Source organism: Petromyzon marinus, chromosome 18, assembly GCF_048934315.1.
Source record: "Petromyzon marinus isolate PM22_M1 ecotype Great Lakes invasive population chromosome 18, UKy_Petmar_22M1.pri1.0, whole genome shotgun sequence".
Lineage (NCBI taxonomy): Eukaryota > Metazoa > Chordata > Hyperoartia > Petromyzontiformes > Petromyzontidae > Petromyzon > Petromyzon marinus.
The window spans coordinates 11,714,568-11,733,679 of record NC_133684.1 but is presented as its reverse complement, the minus strand read 5'-3'; the positions used below and the strand labels follow the sequence as shown (position 1 = coordinate 11,733,679).

The 19,112-nt window shown below is 45.1% G+C and overlaps 1 protein-coding gene across 3 annotated transcripts in view; it reads left to right on the top strand.

Moving 5' to 3' along the window:
• The window catches only part of CHST10 (carbohydrate sulfotransferase 10), an 83,535-nt gene that overhangs the window by 15,949 nt on the left and 48,474 nt on the right, over positions 1-19,112 (top strand). Inside the window, exon 1 of one of the 3 annotated variants that reach the window (XM_076067882.1) lies at positions 17,203-18,930. The exons of the other annotated variants lie outside the window; for them this stretch is intronic. Within the exon in view, the coding sequence (XP_075923997.1) occupies positions 18,869-18,930 (62 nt within the window). The 5' untranslated portion in view covers positions 17,203-18,868. Of the gene's footprint in view, positions 1-17,202; positions 18,931-19,112 lie in introns of those variants that run through there. 3 annotated transcript variants of the gene reach the window in all.

Here is a 19,112-nt window from a genome sequence, read left to right as displayed (position 1 = left end):
AGATGACTCATCCAGGGATAATTGCCAAAGCCCGGACAGTAAATCTAGCGTAGGAAAAAAACTAGCACCCAACAACGCGTCCAACGAATTGTCCATGCCCGGAAGCGGGTATGTGTAGTGTTCAACACGGAGGCACACACTCTGGACTGGGAGGCAACTCTTTTATTTAACAACTTCCCTAGTGGGTAACACTGAACGTAACTCAGGTTCTATAGTAGGTGATGTGGCTAACTATGTGAGTAGCGAGTTAACTCTAGACGAAGACATGGAGACCACAAGACGCGGGACCCAGGCTTGATTCCACAGACGAACCGAGAACACTCTCGGGACTGCCCCTTTATGCTCCTGAGCGTAGCTTCGCTCCGCCTTCAGGCACGCCCCCTTCGAGACCTTTTCCGAAGGATCTCGAACGAGCATCACATGCCCACTCAGGCTACCACATCCTCCCTTGCCTCTCAGGCCATCACCAGGACTATGCCCCCTAGGGCTGGCTGACATGCCGTACTTACTCTGGTGCTAGAGAGAGGCTCCAGACGCATAGTTGCACTCCTGTAACAGTAGCTGGCACGAACACCCTAGTGACACCATTTACGTCACTACATATGCATCAGCCACCGATACCTTGTTCAGTTTACGGAAGTCAACAGAACCTCAGACTACCGTCTGACTTTTTCACCAGCACCACAGGGGCACCCCAAGGATTAGTTGACGGCACAATTGTGCCTTAGACAAATTAGGATTCTCGTCACAAAGAATTTCTGGCCATATTCTTGGTTCTTTCGGTAAAGTCACGTAGAAGGGAAACAATAAAATAATACAAATATAAAACAATTAAATTCTCTTCTAGATTTAAAGCTTTCGTGACTGCAAGGATCCATACTCTTTGGTTCTATTCGGTAAAGTCACGTAGGTAAAAAATAAAACGACAAAAATCACGACGTTTCGGCCACAACACAAGTGGCCTTCATCAGGTGAAGGGACCAGACTGTCTAGAGGACAGCGCTGGAGTGAACACAGCCAAGCTCAGACCGCGACCTTTAAGCTGTGTGAGAGGAAACAGAGCGCCTTGACAAAGGAATTAGCATAAAAATTAGCATTTAATTGGCGGACTTGGCATGATGAACGGTGTAGAGGGGGTGAACATGTGCAGGTCGGCGAGGGGGGGAGGGGAGGAGGGAGGGGGGAGTTTACATATTGATGGTGTGAAAAGGGAATTTAAACAGCTGCGAAAGTTTGGGATACTACTACTTGAAAAAATATACTGTACCATTGAAAATTAGTTTAATGTTTGGTTTGATTCAGAACATCTTTCCAATGGTTGCTTAATTTGAAACCATCCTCTTGGTTGAAATTGTATGTGTTTGTAAATCTGAATTACCTCGTGAACACATCTCTGATAAAAAAAACCCGTGGGTTTGCAAAGAACCTTGGTATCGGAGAAAATTATATCGTGATCACCCACAGTGTTGTAACAGTGATCAGCTACAGCAGAATAATTCATTCTGCTGTGTTTCAAATCTGATTTGTGCTTTCAAATTCGGTCAGAGACATGTCGTTTCGTCTCCCCGATATAGCAGTCACCACAGGTGCAGATCAATTTGTAAACTTCGGGGTACTGTAAGTCAGGAATGACATCCTTCACGGAAGGGATCAGGTCACGGATTTTGTGTACTGTATTGAACTGGACCAGGATCTTGTGTTTGTTTAGAACTTTGGAGATCTTTTTAGTAACGCCTGCTATATATGGTAGTGTGATGGTTTTGATCGGAGTATCAAGTGGTTGTTTCTGTATGGAGGGAGAAACAGCTTGGGGGATGGTACGGTCAGATTATCCATTCCTTTTTAGGGCCAGATGTACATGTTTTAATTCACTGGTCAGGTGGTGTTGGTCCGAAATGCAATGAGCCCTGTGGTATAACGTTTTGATGAGATAATTCTTTTGCGTGTGGTGGTGGGAATCAGGTTTCAAGTAGGAATCTGTGTAGGTGGGTTTCCTGTAGACAGAATGTCCCAATGAGCCATCAGGTCTCCTCTCAAACAGAACATCCAAGAATGGCAGCTTGCCATCTTTCTCCACTTCCATGGTGAATTTGATGGCGTGGTGTCTGGAATTAATGTGGTCTAGGAAAAGGTTCAAAGCCGGGAGGCCATGTGGCCAAATGACGAAAGTGTCGTCTACATATCTCTTCCACAGGGAAGGTCTGAGGGTGGAAGTCTGGATGGCGTCTGATTCAAATTTCTCCATGAAAATATTGGCTATCACTGGTGACAAGGGGGATCCCATGGGGGTACCCTCATTTTGTTTGTAGAAGGAGCCATTCCAATTAAAGTAGGTATTGTTGAAGCAGTGCCTAACCAGTGCAGGTGTATCGGGGTCTAGTCCATGTTGGACCAAATTTTCAATTATTTCAATATTATCAGGTGCTGGGACCTTCGTGAACAAAGAGACCACATCGAAGCTGACAAGGATATCGTCAGGGGACAGTACAACGTCTTTGACCGTAGAGACCAATTGGGCTGAGTTAAGTAATGCTGAGGCGGTCTTGCCAGTGAAAGGCAGCAAGGTATCTGACAGAAAACGGCCTAGTCTATAGGTAGGGGAGTTGATCGTAGATACGATGGGTCATAGTGGGGTGCCTTCTTTATGAATCTTGGGAAGACCATAGAATCTAGGGGGTCTTGCAGCAGAAGGGTTTAGGGAGGGACGTTTAGTTGGGTCGATTAGGGAGGTCGAACTTGTGATCTTGTTGGTTTTTATCGCTAGGCTATTAGTAGGGTCATTTTTGATTTTTGAGTAACTTCCATCGTTGAGCAGATTCTGGATTTTGTTGCTGTATGAATCTTTATCCATAATTACAGTAGCGCTGCCTTCATCGGCTGAGAGGATGACTATATCTCTTCTGTTTTTTTTTAATTTGCGAGTTCAGAGCGTTCATTTTTGCTGATGTTACTAATGGGTTTCTTAGCATTCTTAAGAATAGTGGCTATTTCAGCTCTCACAACGTCTGCTTGGATGTGTCCTACGCCTTTGAGGGCTACATCGACCTGAGAGATGATATCATCTACTGGTATGTGTTTTGGGGTGATAGCAAAATTCAGCCCCCTAGCCAGTACTGTTTTCAGATTGTCCGAAATCGGGGTGCTACTCTGATTAATGACGATTTTGTTGACGTCTAGTTTTGTTATATGTGGAACTGGGTTCTTCTTTGATAGGTGGTTGAATTTAGAAATCAGGCTAGCTTTACATTTGACTGACAGTGAATCAGCAGAAGAAGCAGTCATGTTGTCTACGTGATTCCAATCAGAAGGTGACATTTTTTTGTGTTAACATTAAATGAGCTCGTAGGAGAGTCCTGTCTAAAGTATCGAGTTCAAATCGGAGTAGCCTTATCCTCTCTGAGATTAAAGATAGGCTGGCCTTAAACAGAATCTGTTTAGAATTCGGAGAAGATACAGCAGCAGAAGTGAGTGTGAAAGCGATGGGTATTACCTTGTGATCGCGGCATCTTTTGAGGAAGGTCAGCGTCTCGATGAGCTGTGACTTCTTGTCCCGTTGTCTGTTAAAAGCTCTAACAGATAGGTGAAAGCCCTCCCCGTAGAGGTTATCAATTCTAGATTTAAAGCTTTGCTTTCGTGACTGCAAGGATCCATACTCTTTGGTTCTGTTCGGTAAAGTCATGTAGGTAAAAAATAAAACGACAAAAATCACGACGTTTCAGCCACAACACAAGTGGCCTTCATCAGGTGAAGGGACCAGACTGTCTAGATGGCAGCGCTGGAGTGAACACAGCCAAGCTCAGACCGCGACCTTTAAGCTGTGTGAGAGGAAACAGAGCGCCTTGACAAAGGAATTAGCATAAAAATTATCATTTATTTGGCGGACTTAGCATGATGAACGGTGTAGAGGGGGTGAACATGTGCGACGTTTCTACTGCAACACAAGCAATCATCATCAGGTGTGAAAACACAACAAGAAATCGTTTTATTTTATTATTTTATTGTTTCCCTTCTACGTGACTTTACCGAAAGAACCAAGAATATGAATCCCTGCAGTCACGAAAGCTTTAAATCAAAAGGTTTCTGCCCATGTTTCATCTGACTCGGCTCTCTCTCCCACCGCTCCCACGATATGTTGCTGCTGGGTCTCCTCCCTTGCAATACACGGGCATCGCATGTGCCAACACGGTACCTGCTTGGACCACAGCCCTCCTTCCGCCCACATTCAACACTTGCAGAAACGGCTCTTGGTTCACTCCTAGGATCGTCTGCCCACGCACCAACGCAAGCCCGCGGGTCGCTCTGTTGGACGGCGTCGGGAGAACTGCCGCATCTGAGTTGGCTGAATGCAACCCCTTGCGGTACCGCAAGGGAACCAACATCTGCCGACCCGACGGGATCTCTTCCGATTCCTTCACCAACGCCTGAATCATGACGTTTGCACCCGCCTTCCAACAGAATCCAAGAAAAATAACCGCTGCCCCGACGGCATCTCTAAACACCTCTGATCCGTCAAAATTTTGAGGGGCATTTTATTCAAAAAATCGGTGCCCAACAGGCATGGGACAGCCAGCGTTTTTTAAATCAAAACAGGCCCCTAGATCGGAATCCCCCCAAGCCTTACACACGCTTCAACCTGGCTCACGATCCCCATGCTTCCTCCGTTAGCCGCCACACACGCGCTCACAATCGGTCTTTCAACGGCAGCATGCCGTATATCAATTCCGAAATAATGGTGGCCGACGCGCCAGTGTCAACTAAGACACGCACCTCTATCCCATCAATGGAGCCGGCCACCGCTGACGTGCCTGCGGTAGCCGCCACCACTTGACGAGCCAACCTCCATTGAATGCCCGACTTGGGCCATCTGCCTAGAGTCGAAACCTGCCGTTCACCCGCGACCGACGCGACCAACATGACCGACGCGACCGACGAAGGATGCAAGGTGATATGCTTTATTTGCACGCTTTTCTGTTTTTGTGCAATGTTTCTTATCCATATGTTATTGTAGGTAATGTTTTCATAAGGTAACGTTGCTGTACATGTGAATCAATATATTGTATACATGTAATATTTGTTAATAAAAGAGATACCTACTATAATCACCCAGGAATGTCTGTCCTTAACGCTCGTGACGTCGCTCCACATCGACCAGCCCCTCATTAATATTCATGAGCAGGTTACGTCCTCCAAATGGACACCCCCCCCACCCCTGATTAATAATCATGACCGGGTGACATCACTCAATATGGAGTACTCCCCCCCACTAATAATCATGAGCAAGTGACGTCACTCCACATCGAACAGCCCCCCTCGTTCATAATCATGAGCAGGTAACGTCCTTCAAATGGACCCCCCCCCCCATTAATAATCATGAGTAGGTGACCTCCAAATGGACCCCCCCCCCATTATTACCTACTATATTGAGCCAAGAATGTCTGTGTGGAATGATCGTGACGTCACTCCACGTCGACCAGCTTTTTTTTATTAATAATCATGAACATGTGATGTCACTCCACATGGAGCACCCTCCCCCTCAATTATCATGAGCAAGTGATGTCACTCCACATGGAGCATCCTCCCCCCTCCATAATAATTAGCGGCTGATGTCACTCCACATGGGGGGCCGAGGTTCGTCTTCCCCCCTCCTCGGCGTCAACTTACAACCCTCACTACAAAGGCAGAACCCTCACGTCATGCGATCTCCGTAACGCTGTTGAGACATCAAAGTAAAAAGGACGTCATCACGAACAAGGGATTATAACCTTAAAATGAAATAGGTCTGTGACACCGCACCCTTACAAACTGCACAAGCATTAATGCAATTAATATCACGTCACGGTCTGCTTTTCGCTTGCAAGTTTCAGATTTACTGCAATACACCCGTCCTTGGACGGGCAAAAGGCTAGTTAATAAGATTCGTTGAAATAGAGTAAAATATTAGAAAGTGATGTCATTGCTTTACAACATGTTTTTTTGTTAATTGTTTTATATTTTTATTATTTTATTGTTTCCCTTCAACGTGACTTTACTGAAAACCAAGAATATGAATATAAAGTATAGTAATTAAGAATGCCCCCATTTGGTCCCCAAATTTGAGGAGTGGTTTGTCTGACAATGTAATTTGTTCAAATGTAATTTCATCTTTAGAACTGCTTTTCGTGTTTAGTTTGTTGTCCTTGCCCCACACCTCCGATTAGCACGGTTGGCTACGTACGGTACGAAAAAAGTTCAACATACATAATTGTAATGTCTTACAACCTGTTTTTTTTCCATATAATTTGGTGATAGTGCTTTTGGACTTGGGGCACGAGCACAAACAACAAACCACCCCAACATTGGCCTTAAAAGAAAAATTATATAATAGGCGATGTTTTTGGCAATGGCCCTTCTTCATACCACAGGGATATCGAGGCCAGAGAGGTTGAGTGGATGACAATAGTTTAATTCGTAGGATTTCACGACCAATATCGATAATACAGGTAAATATGTGTCGCTAAACCCTCCACTACCCAACGCAGCCAATTAGTAAGGTATGTCATGTAAACAGAACATGCCAGTTATTATTGCAGCACACCAGTGTGTTGGAGAGCAAAGCTGCAATATTTACAATCTGAGTATGACGTTTTGCCAGTAATTGCAACTGGATTAAGCTAGTTGTGAAGCAAGTTGTAAATACTGGCAAAACGTCACTCAGATTGTAAATGTTGTGGCTTTGCTTACCGGTGTGCTGTACTAGTAACGAATTGGCATGTTCTGTTTACTTGACAAACCTTACTAATTGGCTGTGTCGGGTGGTGGCGAGTGTAACGACATATTTACGCGATCTAACCCAAATAAACGTGTATTATGGATCGATTACAATAGTTCGAGACTGCACTTTGCACCATGGGGCCTGATGAGACTTAAATGTTTAAAACGTTTGCTATATATAAAACACATGTGCCGCAAGTGAACATCTTTGTAAAATCACGCGTATTGCCTCAGTGTTAGTGTACATTATTTCAAATGTTCATATTACATTGTGTTGCATTGCTGGCACGGGCGTGCATAACGCCACAAACACATGGCGTAAATCTACTTCATCGCAGCGGCAGCAAGAACCAGAAACAATGACTCCAATAACAAGAAGCATGGAAAAGTGCAGCCATAATGTTTCCGCAGTGGTGTGATGAAAATTGCTTGAAGGATTTTAGAGCCTCGGAAAGTTTAGACGGTGATAGAAAATGACAAGCCTTTATTGGTCGAGTTCATTTTTTCACTTTCTATAAAAGTTATATCCTGTGCATCGTGGTGGGTTTTACATGTTATTCTCTGTAGGGGCATTCTTATGTAATCTAACAAATGGCTGATCAAAATTCTGTAAATTTGAGAGGCTATTGCAACTCTTGTGAAAGGGATAATAATATGGTCCAGCCCTTTGTCTATTCACTGCGGGATGAAGGACTCCCCACTTGGTCCAGGCTTGGAGATTACTTTGTCATACTTACCCATGCTGGTCAGTGTGGGTTTGTCAAGCGGGGATACAGCCCCGGTTCAGATATAAGGTACCATTTGTACAACATGCTGGTTACAGGAAAACATAACCATAATCTCATACGACATTTTTTTAAACTCAATATTTCGTTGTACAGTCTAAACAATACAGCACATACAATATACATTTAAAATAAATTGCACAAAGTAAACCGACTGAAAGTGCGGTTAAATTAAGTATGCGGGGGCTTGTTAGAAATAGGTCCGCGTGAAGATTGAAACACGTAGTGATACCTCAATTACGCCGTGAGGTCCGCAGTAATCGTATCGTCCGTTTTTTTTACATGAATATCGTAACTCAATTTTACATTCATGTTTCTGTCAAAATACGTTAAACAATTATAGTTAACATGAATAAAGTTATAAAGAACATAGTTATTTTTCGATTTAAAGCTTTCGTGACTGCAATGATTCATCTTCTTTGGTTCTTTCGGTAAAGTCACGTAGAATGAGAATAAAATAATAAATTGATAAAATAAAATAACACAATAATATTCTCACGACGTTTCGGCCACAACACAAGCGGCCTTCATCAGGTGAAGGGAGCGAGACTGTCTGGTAGGACAGTGCTGGAGTGAGAGAGCCACGTTCAGATCACGGCTTTTAAGCTGTGTGAGAGGAACAAAGAGCCTTGACGAAGGAATTAGCATAAAATTTAGCATTGAAAAGGCTGAATGATTAGCTTGTGACTGGTCACAGAAATAGCTATGTTAAAAGTTAAAGCATACACATCCGCAGAGGCACCCATTGTTAAAAGGAATTAGCATAGAATTTAGCATTGCAATAGCTAAATTAAGGCATTCGCTTGTAACTGCTACAGAAATAGTTACGTTGAAGTCAGAGCATACACATTCACCGAGGCACTTAGTACAAATCAAAACAGGAGAATTTAGCATTGAAATAACTAGGCGAATTTAGCATTGAAATAACTGGGTGATTTGCTAGTGACTGGTCACAGAAATGACTACAAATCTGAGCTATTCACAGTACTATATAGTGAACCAATAAAAACAAAAATATAAATTACCTTCATGTTATCAATAAACTCTATATTCTCCAATCAGCTAAGCTACCAACCATAAGTCGTTATATATCACAATGCTATATGGCGAAAAAATGGGTGGATTCTTACCCTCAAATTTCCGTACCACGGATAGCTACGGGTCCCGTTCAGACGGACGAGTTCGTCCATGGTCGGAACAGAGGAGGGGGAGAGAGACAGCTGCGAAGCCCTAGTATACTCCATGTTGTAAACCATACCATTAACCGTGGTGTGAGAGGTATTAAGAGGCAATGCTGGCGAAAGAGCTGCGGTCTGAAGGTCATCGTAAAATTACAATTAATTAAGAACAGAAATGATTTAACACATCTTTCCAGTGGTTACTGAGCCTGAATCCATCTTCTCGGTTGAAATTGTCTCTGTGCTTGTATATGTGAATGGCCTCATGAACGAATCTCTCATGGTAGCCAGTTGGTTTGCAAAGAACCTCCGTCTTGGAGAAGTCAATGTCATGTGAGCCCACTGAATTGTAACAGTGATCTGCCACGGCAGAGGAGTTCGTCTTACCGTGTTTCAAGTCTGCTTTATGTTCGCGGATGCGATCCGAGATATGTCTTTTGGTTTCTCCAATGTAGCTACTACCACAGAGGCACTTTAGTTTGTAAACGCCCGGGTACTGTATGTCTGGAAGAGCATCTTTTACAGATGGAACTAAATCACGGATTTTGTGTACTGTGTTGAATCGGACCTGGATCTTGTGTTTATTCAGGATTTTGGAGATCTTTTTAGTGACCCCTGCAATGTAGGGTAAGGTGATGGTTTTGAGTGGCTCCACAAGAGGATCCTTCTTCATGACTGGAGTGATGGCTTTGCGGATTGTGTAGTCGGAGTAGCCATTAGCCCTGAGAGCCTGGTGTACGTGTTTGAGTTCACTGGTAATGTGTTCCTGGTCGGAAATGCATTGGGCTCTATGGTATAGAGTCTTGATGAGGCAGTTCTTCTGGGATGGATGGTGGTGGGAATCCGGTTTCAAGTAAGCATCTGTATGGGTAGCTTTCCTGTAGACAGAGTGGCTCATTGAACCATCATGTCTCCTTTTAATTAAGACATCCAGAAAGGGTAGTTTGCCATATTTTTCGACCTCCATGGTAAATCTGATGGCTGGGTGTATGGAATTGATGTGGTCGCGGAATTGGTCTAGAGCAGGCTGGCCATGTGGCCAGATGACAAAGGTGTCATCAACGTACCTCTTCCATAAGGTCGGGCGTAGAGTGGCAGTCTGGATGGCGTCAGTTTCAAATTTTTCCATGAATACGTTGGCTACAACCGGAGATAGGGGGGAGCCCATTGGGGTGCCCTCAGTTTGTTTGTAGAAAGTTCCATTCCAGGTGAAGTATGTGTTGGTTAAGCAATGTCTCACCAGGGGGGGTACATCAGTATGCAGTCCTTGATGAACCAGGTCTTCAATGATAGCGATGGTGTCAGGTACCGGGACTTTGGTGAACAAGGACACCACATCAAAACTGACAAGCAGGTCGTTTGGGGACAGGGAAATGTCTTTGATTGTCGATACCAGGTGAGTAGAATGCCAGACCACCAAGATTATATGGCCTTCCAAAGATACACAAAGAAGATACACCCCTTCGTCCCATCGTCTCTACTATCAGCTCCCCCACCTACAAACTGGCACGTTTTCTGGCTGATATACTGCGACCTTTCACTGGAAAAACCACCTCTGCGGTACTAAATTCTACTCACCTGGTATCGACAATCAAAGACATTTCCCTGTCCCCAAACGACCTGCTTGTCAGTTTTGATGTGGTGTCCTTGTTCACCAAAGTCCCGGTACCTGACACCATCGCTATCATTGAAGACCTGGTTCATCAAGGACTGCATACTGATGTACCCCCCCTGGTGAGACATTGCTTAACCAACACATACTTCACCTGGAATGGAACTTTCTACAAACAAACTGAGGGCACCCCAATGGGCTCCCCCCTATCTCCGGTTGTAGCCAACGTATTCATGGAAAAATTTGAAACTGACGCCATCCAGACTGCCACTCTACGCCCGACCTTATGGAAGAGGTACGTTGATGACACCTTTGTCATCTGGCCACATGGCCAGCCTGCTCTAGACCAATTCCGCGACCACATCAATTCCATACACCCAGCCATCAGATTTACCATGGAGGTCGAAAAAGATGGCAAACTACCCTTTCTGGATGTCTTAATTAAAAGGAGACATGATGGTTCAATGAGCCACTCTGTCTACAGGAAAGCTACCCATACAGATGCTTACTTGAAACCGGATTCCCACCACCATCCATCCCAGAAGAACTGCCTCATCAAGACTCTATACCATAGAGCCCAATGCATTTCCGACCAGGAACACATTACCAGTGAACTCAAACACGTACACCAGGCTCTCAGGGCTAATGGCTACTCCGACTACACAATCCGCAAAGCCATCACTCCAGTCATGAAGAAGGATCCTCTTGTGGAGCCACTCAAAACCATCACCTTACCCTACATTGCAGGGGTCACTAAAAAGATCTCCAAAATCCTGAATAAACACAAGATCCAGGTCCGATTCAACACAGTACACAAAATCCGTGATTTAGTTCCATCTGTAAAAGATGCTCTTCCAGACATACAGTACCCGGGCGTTTACAAACTAAAGTGCCTCTGTGGTAGTAGCTACATTGGAGAAACCAAAAGACATATCTCGGATCGCATCCGCGAACATAAAGCAGACTTGAAACACGGTAAGACGAACTCCTCTGCCGTGGCAGATCACTGTTACAATTCAGTGGGCTCACATGACATTGACTTCTCCAAGACGGAGGTTCTTTGCAAACCAACTGGCTACCATGAGAGATTCGTTCATGAGGCCATTCACATATACAAGCACAGAGACAATTTCAACCGAGAAGATGGATTCAGGCTCAGTAACCACTGGAAAGATGTGTTAAATCATTTCTGTTCTTAATTAATTGTAATTTTACGATGACCTTCAGACCGCAGCTCTTTCGCCAGCATTGCCTCTTAATACCTCTCACACCACGGTTAATGGTATGGTTTACAACATGGAGTATACTAGGGCTTCGCAGCTGTCTCTCTCCCCCTCCTCTGTTCCGACCATGGACGAACTCGTCCGTCTGAACGGGACCCGTAGCTATCCGTGGTACGGAAATTTGAGGGTAAGAATCCACCCATTTTTTCGCCATATAGCATTGTGATATATAACGACTTGTGGTTGGTAGCTTAGCTGATTGGAGAATATAGAGTTTATTGATAACATGAAGGTAATTTATATTTTAGTTTTTATTGGTTCACTATATAGTACTGTGAATAGCTGAGATTTGTAGTCATTTCTGTGACCAGTCACTAGCAAATCACCCAGTTATTTCAATGCTAAATTCGCCTAGTTATTTCAATGCTAAATTCTCCTGTTTTGATTTGTACTAAGTGCCTCGGTGAATGTGTATGCTCTGACTTCAACGTAACTATTTCTGTAGCAGTTACAAGCGAATGCCTTAATTTAGCTATTGCAATGCTAAATTCTATGCTAATTCCTTTTAACAATGGGTGCCTCTGCGGATGTGTATGCTTTAACTTTTAACATAGCTATTTCTGTGACCAGTCACAAGCTAATCATTCAGCCTTTTCAATGCTAAATTTTATGCTAATTCCTTCGTCAAGGCTCTTTGTTCCTCTCACACAGCTTAAAAGCCGTGATCTGAACGTGGCTCTCTCACTCCAGCGCTGTCCTACCAGACAGTCTCGCTCCCTTCACCTGATGAAGGCCGCTTGTGTTGTGGCCGAAACGTCGTGAGAATATTATTGTGTTATTTTATTTTATCAATTTATTATTTTATTCTCATTCTACGTGACTTTACCGAAAGAACCAAAGAACATAGTTATTGCTCATTAACTTAGTGGTATGTTAAAACCACTAAGAATTGGATGGCATAATAGTTGAGGTTTTTTCATCTATCTTGTTTAGCCAGGAAAGCCTCTTGAGTCTCATGACTGTTTCACGAGGGTCCTGCCAAAGTGTTTGCAGAACGGGGCAAAACAACACCCTACCTCGTTGGTGCCGGACGTCAACGCTTTGGTGAGCTGTGCCGTGGGAGGAAGGCCAATTTCGACTGGCCATTCCCCTCAATGCGTTTGTAGCCACCACACCGGCCAAATGGGGGCCCCGGAGGGACAGGCGTCCATGACATCTCTTGGCCAAACCCCATTTGGCGGAGCCAGGAGATTGAATCCTTATCCTCGGGATTCCTCCAGAAACAAAAAACCGTATGGCCATGTGGAATGTTCGAACGCTCACTGCGGAGGAGAGGCTGCCACTCTGTCAGGAGCTGGACTGGTACCACCTGGATCTCTGTGGTATTCAGGAGATCCAGGCACCGGCTCTGGCTCCTGCCACCATGAGGGGTGGACAGTCCTCTACGAGGGGCAGGAGACTGCCAAACAGCAAGGAGTGGCTCTTCTGAACAAAAGAATGAAGGGGGCGTGGGAGCATGGCAATAAGGTGTGGGAAGCTCTAAGCCCCAGGCTACTTTGGGTTCGCCTTCCCATCAACCAGAGGCGAGGAGTGGTGGTCATGGTTACTTATGCCCCCACCGAAGACGAATATCTGGAGGGATGCAGGCAAGGCCGATGAGTCGGATGCCTTCTATGACCTGTCACAGGTGCTAGCTAAAGTGGCCCCTCGGGATAGTCATCCTGTAGGGTGACTATAATGCCGGAGTTGGTCATGATGCTGGCACCTGATCTGGAGTAATTGGAAGGCATGGGCCAGATCAGCTCATGGGCATGTAATTACCAACATGCTATTCTGGCATCAGCGCATCCACACAACATCATGGATGCATGCTGGGTCCAAGCAAGCAAGAACATCTGCTGGACTACATAGTGACGGAACAGCGGATGCGGGCCCATGTCCTTGACACCAGGACCTACCGTGGAGCTGATCTGCCCACTGACCATCGAGTTGTCATCTGTAAGATGCGCCTGCCATTCTTCTACTCCGGTGGTGGGTATACACCCAGGACCTCATTCAAACCCATAGTGGCCTGGTCTCAGCTAGCTGATGAAAGTTGCAAGCGAGAATTTCATCATCGCTTGCGGCTGGGGTTGGCATTGTCCCCACTCCTCCTGATGTCGAGGGAAAATGGGCGAGGTTTAGGACTGTGGCTCATGCAGCTGCAATGGTTGTGTTAAGTACACGGTCCAGCCCTCCCCAGAGATCCTGGCTGACAGAGGAGGTGTTCAAGCTGGCTGAGAAAAAGCGACAGGCCCACTCTCATCGTCTACAGCATTCCACGTCAGAAAATGAGGAGGCTTACCGCAGCCTTCGGAGAGCCGTGAAGCGCTGCAAGATTGGGTGGTGGTTGCGGTTGCTGAGGAGATGGAATCTGCCTCAGTGGACTGCGATCACACATCGCCCTTTAATTCGATCAAAAAAGTAACTTGCAGCGCCACACCTATTGCCAGTTCATGAAGCCTTCGATTGCTGTACCAATTGAGATAATTAAGAAGTGAAATGAAAAATAGAATTTGCACTGTGCCGCGCATCGATCTTTAGCGCTGCAAATAACAACCCTCTTATCTTCTTATATGGCCATAGCCACGTTTTGTCAAGCGGCCTGTAACTCACACACACACACGACAATCTCTTGTCCTCCAGGTAACAATAAGGCAATAATCGTGCGGTACTTAGCAACCACAGCACGAGTTAATTATCCACGGAGCATTTTGTAGGGGGTGGAGAAAACAACGAAGGTCAAGTTAAGGGCCGTCCATCAATGAGGTCACGCACCGAGGTGGGGGGGGGGATCAGACATTTGTGACGATGTGTGACGAGGGGGGGGGGGGGGTGAGAAATGTGACGTCACGTAAAAATGCGCAACTTTAAATAAATATGAACACGTTCTACTTATATATTCTTGGTTCTTTCGGTAAAGTCACGTTGAAGGGAAACAAAATAATAAAATATATATTTTAATCAATGTTTTCTCCTACAACACCAGAGTGCAACGCCACATTAAATACGCACTACAATGGTTTTTTTTGTGACGTCATATTTGAGGGGGAGTCTGACTTTTTGTGCCGCCGTGTGACGAAGGGCGGGGGGGTAAAAAAAACTCCCGCGTCATCTACAGAGTGTCGTCAGATCCTAGAGTCGGTGCCTCACTTGAAAGGGCTTCGTGAATGTAAGAAAACCGAGAAGAATGGAACGTGGGTGTTGGGAAAAGCAGTGGGTGATGTATTTGAAGGAGCCGTAAAGTTTTTTCGGCGAGCTCGAGGTATGCTGCTGTTGTACTGTGGAATGGGGTTCCTGTTGGCGTGGCTAAGGTGGGTTTGCAACATCTGGAATGTGTTGGCCTCAAGCATAGGGTTTTTTGTAGTCTGCGTTAGCATTCACACAATCACCAGAGTTTGATGGATTTTTTTTTATGTAGTGAGTTTTGTGTGATCTGTAAAGCAGCGAGCACCTGCAATTGCAAAACATTATGAAAAGTATAATTTTCAAACGTATTGCAAGCTGTACTTTGCATGTTCTAATTTAATGTTTGCGTGTATGTTTTGAAGGTGCGTTGTTCACTTGTATACTTGTATATTATATTTGTACGTTGGTAAGACTGGCTAAGGGAATACTAACCATTTAGTGATTAAAATGCATGTTGGGACTATTAAAGCCATGTCTTTTTTTGTGGGATGTTTAATGTATTGAGGGACAAACCACACGAGATGAACTACATCACCTGGTATTCAGGAAGGTTGTGAGTTCGATCCCAAACCTAGCACCTGTATATTTGTAGTTTGCATGTTCTCCCCGTGGTTGCGTGGACTTTTCTCCGGGTCCTGTGGTTTCTCCCTCAAAATTTAGAAACGTGCGTTTAGGGTATTTGGCTGCTATACATTTCCACGTAGTAAGCCACTTCGTTATCCTTTGTTGCCAGGCCACTTCTGAAAAAGAGCTACGGTATGTAGCTCAGCAGGACTTAACTGGTAAAATAAAACCAAAGTAAGTATTCGTCTTTTAATGAGACGTGACAAAGTGTATTGTTTGGGTGTGAACTGAGCTGTTCAATAAGGCACGTGAGCATTTGTTACTTACGTGATGGTTCATCTGGACGTACCAGACTGGCCACATTTAAAACAGCTTATATCCATCCCGCCCGATAAACTCACCACCGCACGTAATTCTACATCCACAAAGTGAAATACTGGAATGTGAAAGTTAATAATAGCAATAATTGAGCACATTTGCTGCTCGCTTCATGTTATAACGTAGGACAGGGGTGTCCAAACTTTTTTCCCGAGGGCCACATACAGAAAAATAAACGAAGGACTGGGCCACTCACTAGACGTGAGGTATACTGCCTCACTTCTCATGTACTAATATTGGCAAAATCAATCAAATGCAGGTAAATTACGTTTGATAATTGAACATATTTGAAGAATAAAAGCCTTGATCATAGCTCTCCATTAGTAGATTTTCATTATTTTTTTTACAAAAGGTTGGCAGGTCATTCTCTCAGTGACAGCCTCAGATTGGTTCTTAGGGTGCTGATCCCCCTTCATTGTCCTGTATGAAGGGAGAGACAAGAAGAGAAATAGGGGATGTGGATATTTCAAGCTTATTACACAAATAAATTATTGGGCTTGTTAACACATCAACTAACGTTTGTTAAATAATTGTCATCAACTTTAATTGACTGAATTTATTACGTAATTGGGCTTATTAACAAATGAAAACTGTGTATATTTTTAACTTACCTGTAATGGGAAGGATGTTGCGCTCAGTGGGAGCAGTGATGCTGCGCTTTGGTCTGAAGGATAGCTGGCAAGTCAGGAGTAAGTTTGGTGGTTGAGATGCGAAGGACGTCACGGAGATGGCTGGCGGTCGTTCTGGTTCTCAGTCTGCTTTTGTTCAGCATTAACAGAGAGAATGTCTGCTCACAGATGTATGTTGAGCCGAACAGACTCATCATTCGTTTTGCGAGTCGTCTCATCAGAAGAAACTTGGCCTTTTCCAAGCTCCGGTAGAAGTCAGGTAGGGAGAGAAGCTGATGCTGATTCTTCAGAGAATCATCACACTGAATTTCGATCAGTTCTAATTGCAGACTCTCCTCCACTTCTTTTGCATCCATTGAAAGCGGAGCCGCAAACAGTGTGATTTCCTTCTCAATGACAGAAAAAGCTTGGAAGCGCTGACTGAATTCTGTCATGAGAGATGTGATCACAGAGACATTCTCACATTTTTGCAAAGAGCTTGGCATTTGGAAATGCGCATTTGATTTGGGTCAGCGTGGGGATGTGCGCTACATTGAAGTTGCGCAGTTGTGACTCGAAGAGACGGAGCTTTGCACGGAATGCTTTCATGTGCGCATACAGCTGTGGTACCAGCTGCTCTTTGCCTTGTAGTCTCTTTTTCAGGGTGTTGAGATGATCAGTGAGATCAACTAAAAAAGCCAGGTCTGCCAACCATAAAGGGTCACTGATCTCATGGAGAGGTCTGCCCTTTTCTTTCAAAAACTTGTCGATATTTGATCTCAGGGAATAAAACCGCTGCAGCACGGAGCCGCGACTGAGCCAGCGCACTTGAGAATGGTAGAGTAGGTCCCCGTATTCAGCATCGACATCAGAGAGGAACGCTTGAAATTATCTGTGGTAAAGCCCTCGTGCCCGAATTACGTTGACAGTTTTCACACCTGTGGTCATCACATCGCCAAGCTGGATTATCTTGGCACAGAGGGCTTCTTGGTGGACGATACGGTGCATTTTGACAGCCTCACCTCCGCTCTCCCGCACCTTGGCACTCACCATAGTGGCCATTCCTTTGCGCTCGCCTGTCATTGCTGGAGCCCCATCCGTTGTAATTCCACACAGCTTGTCCCATTTAAGTCCAGCCTGGTCAATTGCATCTGACACAGCTCCAAACATGTCCTTCCCAGTTGTTGTCCCCTTTAGACTGCGAAGATCGAGCAGTTCCTCCGTAATGCAAAAACTATCATCAACTCCCCGCAAAAAAATTAACAGCTGTGCAGTGTCCGTGGCATCTGTGCTCTCATCACATGCAATCGAGTAAAAATCGAAAGCACAAGCTTTATCTGACACTTGCTGTTTTAAGTTAGCCGACAAGTCTTCAATTCGCCGCACAACTGTATTTCTGGACATACTAACATCGTTGAAATCCAGCATTTTCTCCGGGCACATTATTCCCACGATTTTAGTGAGGCACTGTTTGATGAAGTCACCGTCTGAGAAAGGTTCCCGTTGTAGGGCAATGAGTTGAGCTACTTCATAACTGGCCATTGTTGCATTTTCTTGAGCTTTGTTAGCACGGAAAAACACCTGCTGCTGCGTTAGCAGGCTAGCTGCCATTTGCTTTGCCTTCTCTTTCCGCTCAGCGACAGGTCTGATGTTTCGTTTAATAATGCCGTCATACATTGTACTCTTTCATCACGGCAACACTCTCATTACAAATCAAACAAACACACTTCCCCTTGGTTTCTATGAAAAAATATTCATTTTTCCACCGAGTCTGAAATTTTCTGCACTCGCTTGCAATCTTGCGTCTCTTCAGCTCCGGCATTTCTGGTGACCCTGAGCAATTTTTTTCTTCGATTGCTTGCTTTGTGGAGACGCTGCCTTGTTCAAGACAACAATAGCGCCACCTCGTGTTTAAACTAAGAAGTGCAATACAGTGAGCCATAGTCCATTACATTTTTAGACTTTGATACGGGCCAATTAAAAATGGATGGCGGGCCGCAGTTGGCCCGCGGGCCGTAGTTTGGACACCCCTGACGTAGGACTTTCACAAAGTCGCTATGCTGATGTAGTGACATAACGTCACTACTGTATTGGGTCTGTATACACATGACGTCACTCATGTTGGGTCCGTATGCATGACGTCACTGCCATGTTGGTCTGTATGCATGACGTCACTGCCTGTTCGGTATGGAGGCTGTTGATGGGTGCTGCGGGGGTTGTGTCAGGTCGTGGCACTCCAAGTAACCCCGGCTGGGCACGTGACCGGATCCAAGAGGGGGCCGGGGGACCCTGGGGGTCACGTGGTCAAGGAGTGGAGCCTTCTCGTGGGTTCGAGAAGGGGGGCGTGGTCAGGGTGTGACCGGCCACGCCAGAGAGGCTTATAAGCGGGCTTAGCGCGCAGAGCGGGGTTGTTGGTGCCTTGGATGAAGCGGTGATATGAAAAGAGAAGCCTTCAGTCATCGTGGCCAAGCAGAAGCCCTCCTGGCTTGGCCACACCAAGTAGTACCCGAGTTAGTGAGAGTAGGACGGTGGTCACCACCTTATGTGTGGGGTGTGTTGCATTTGTGTTGCAGTTGTATTAAATAGTGTTGCCTCCACACGAGTGTAAGTGCCTATATCGAACCATTACACTTCTACAGACGGTATATAGCCAGTAGTGAGTGATGTTGCTGTGTGGAAAATCTCAATTAGGTAACTTTTGGACGATTTGACTAAGGTTGACCACGACGCCAGGCACACAATAGCCTCTTCTTTAACAAATAAAACTGGGGGGGGGGGATCTTTAA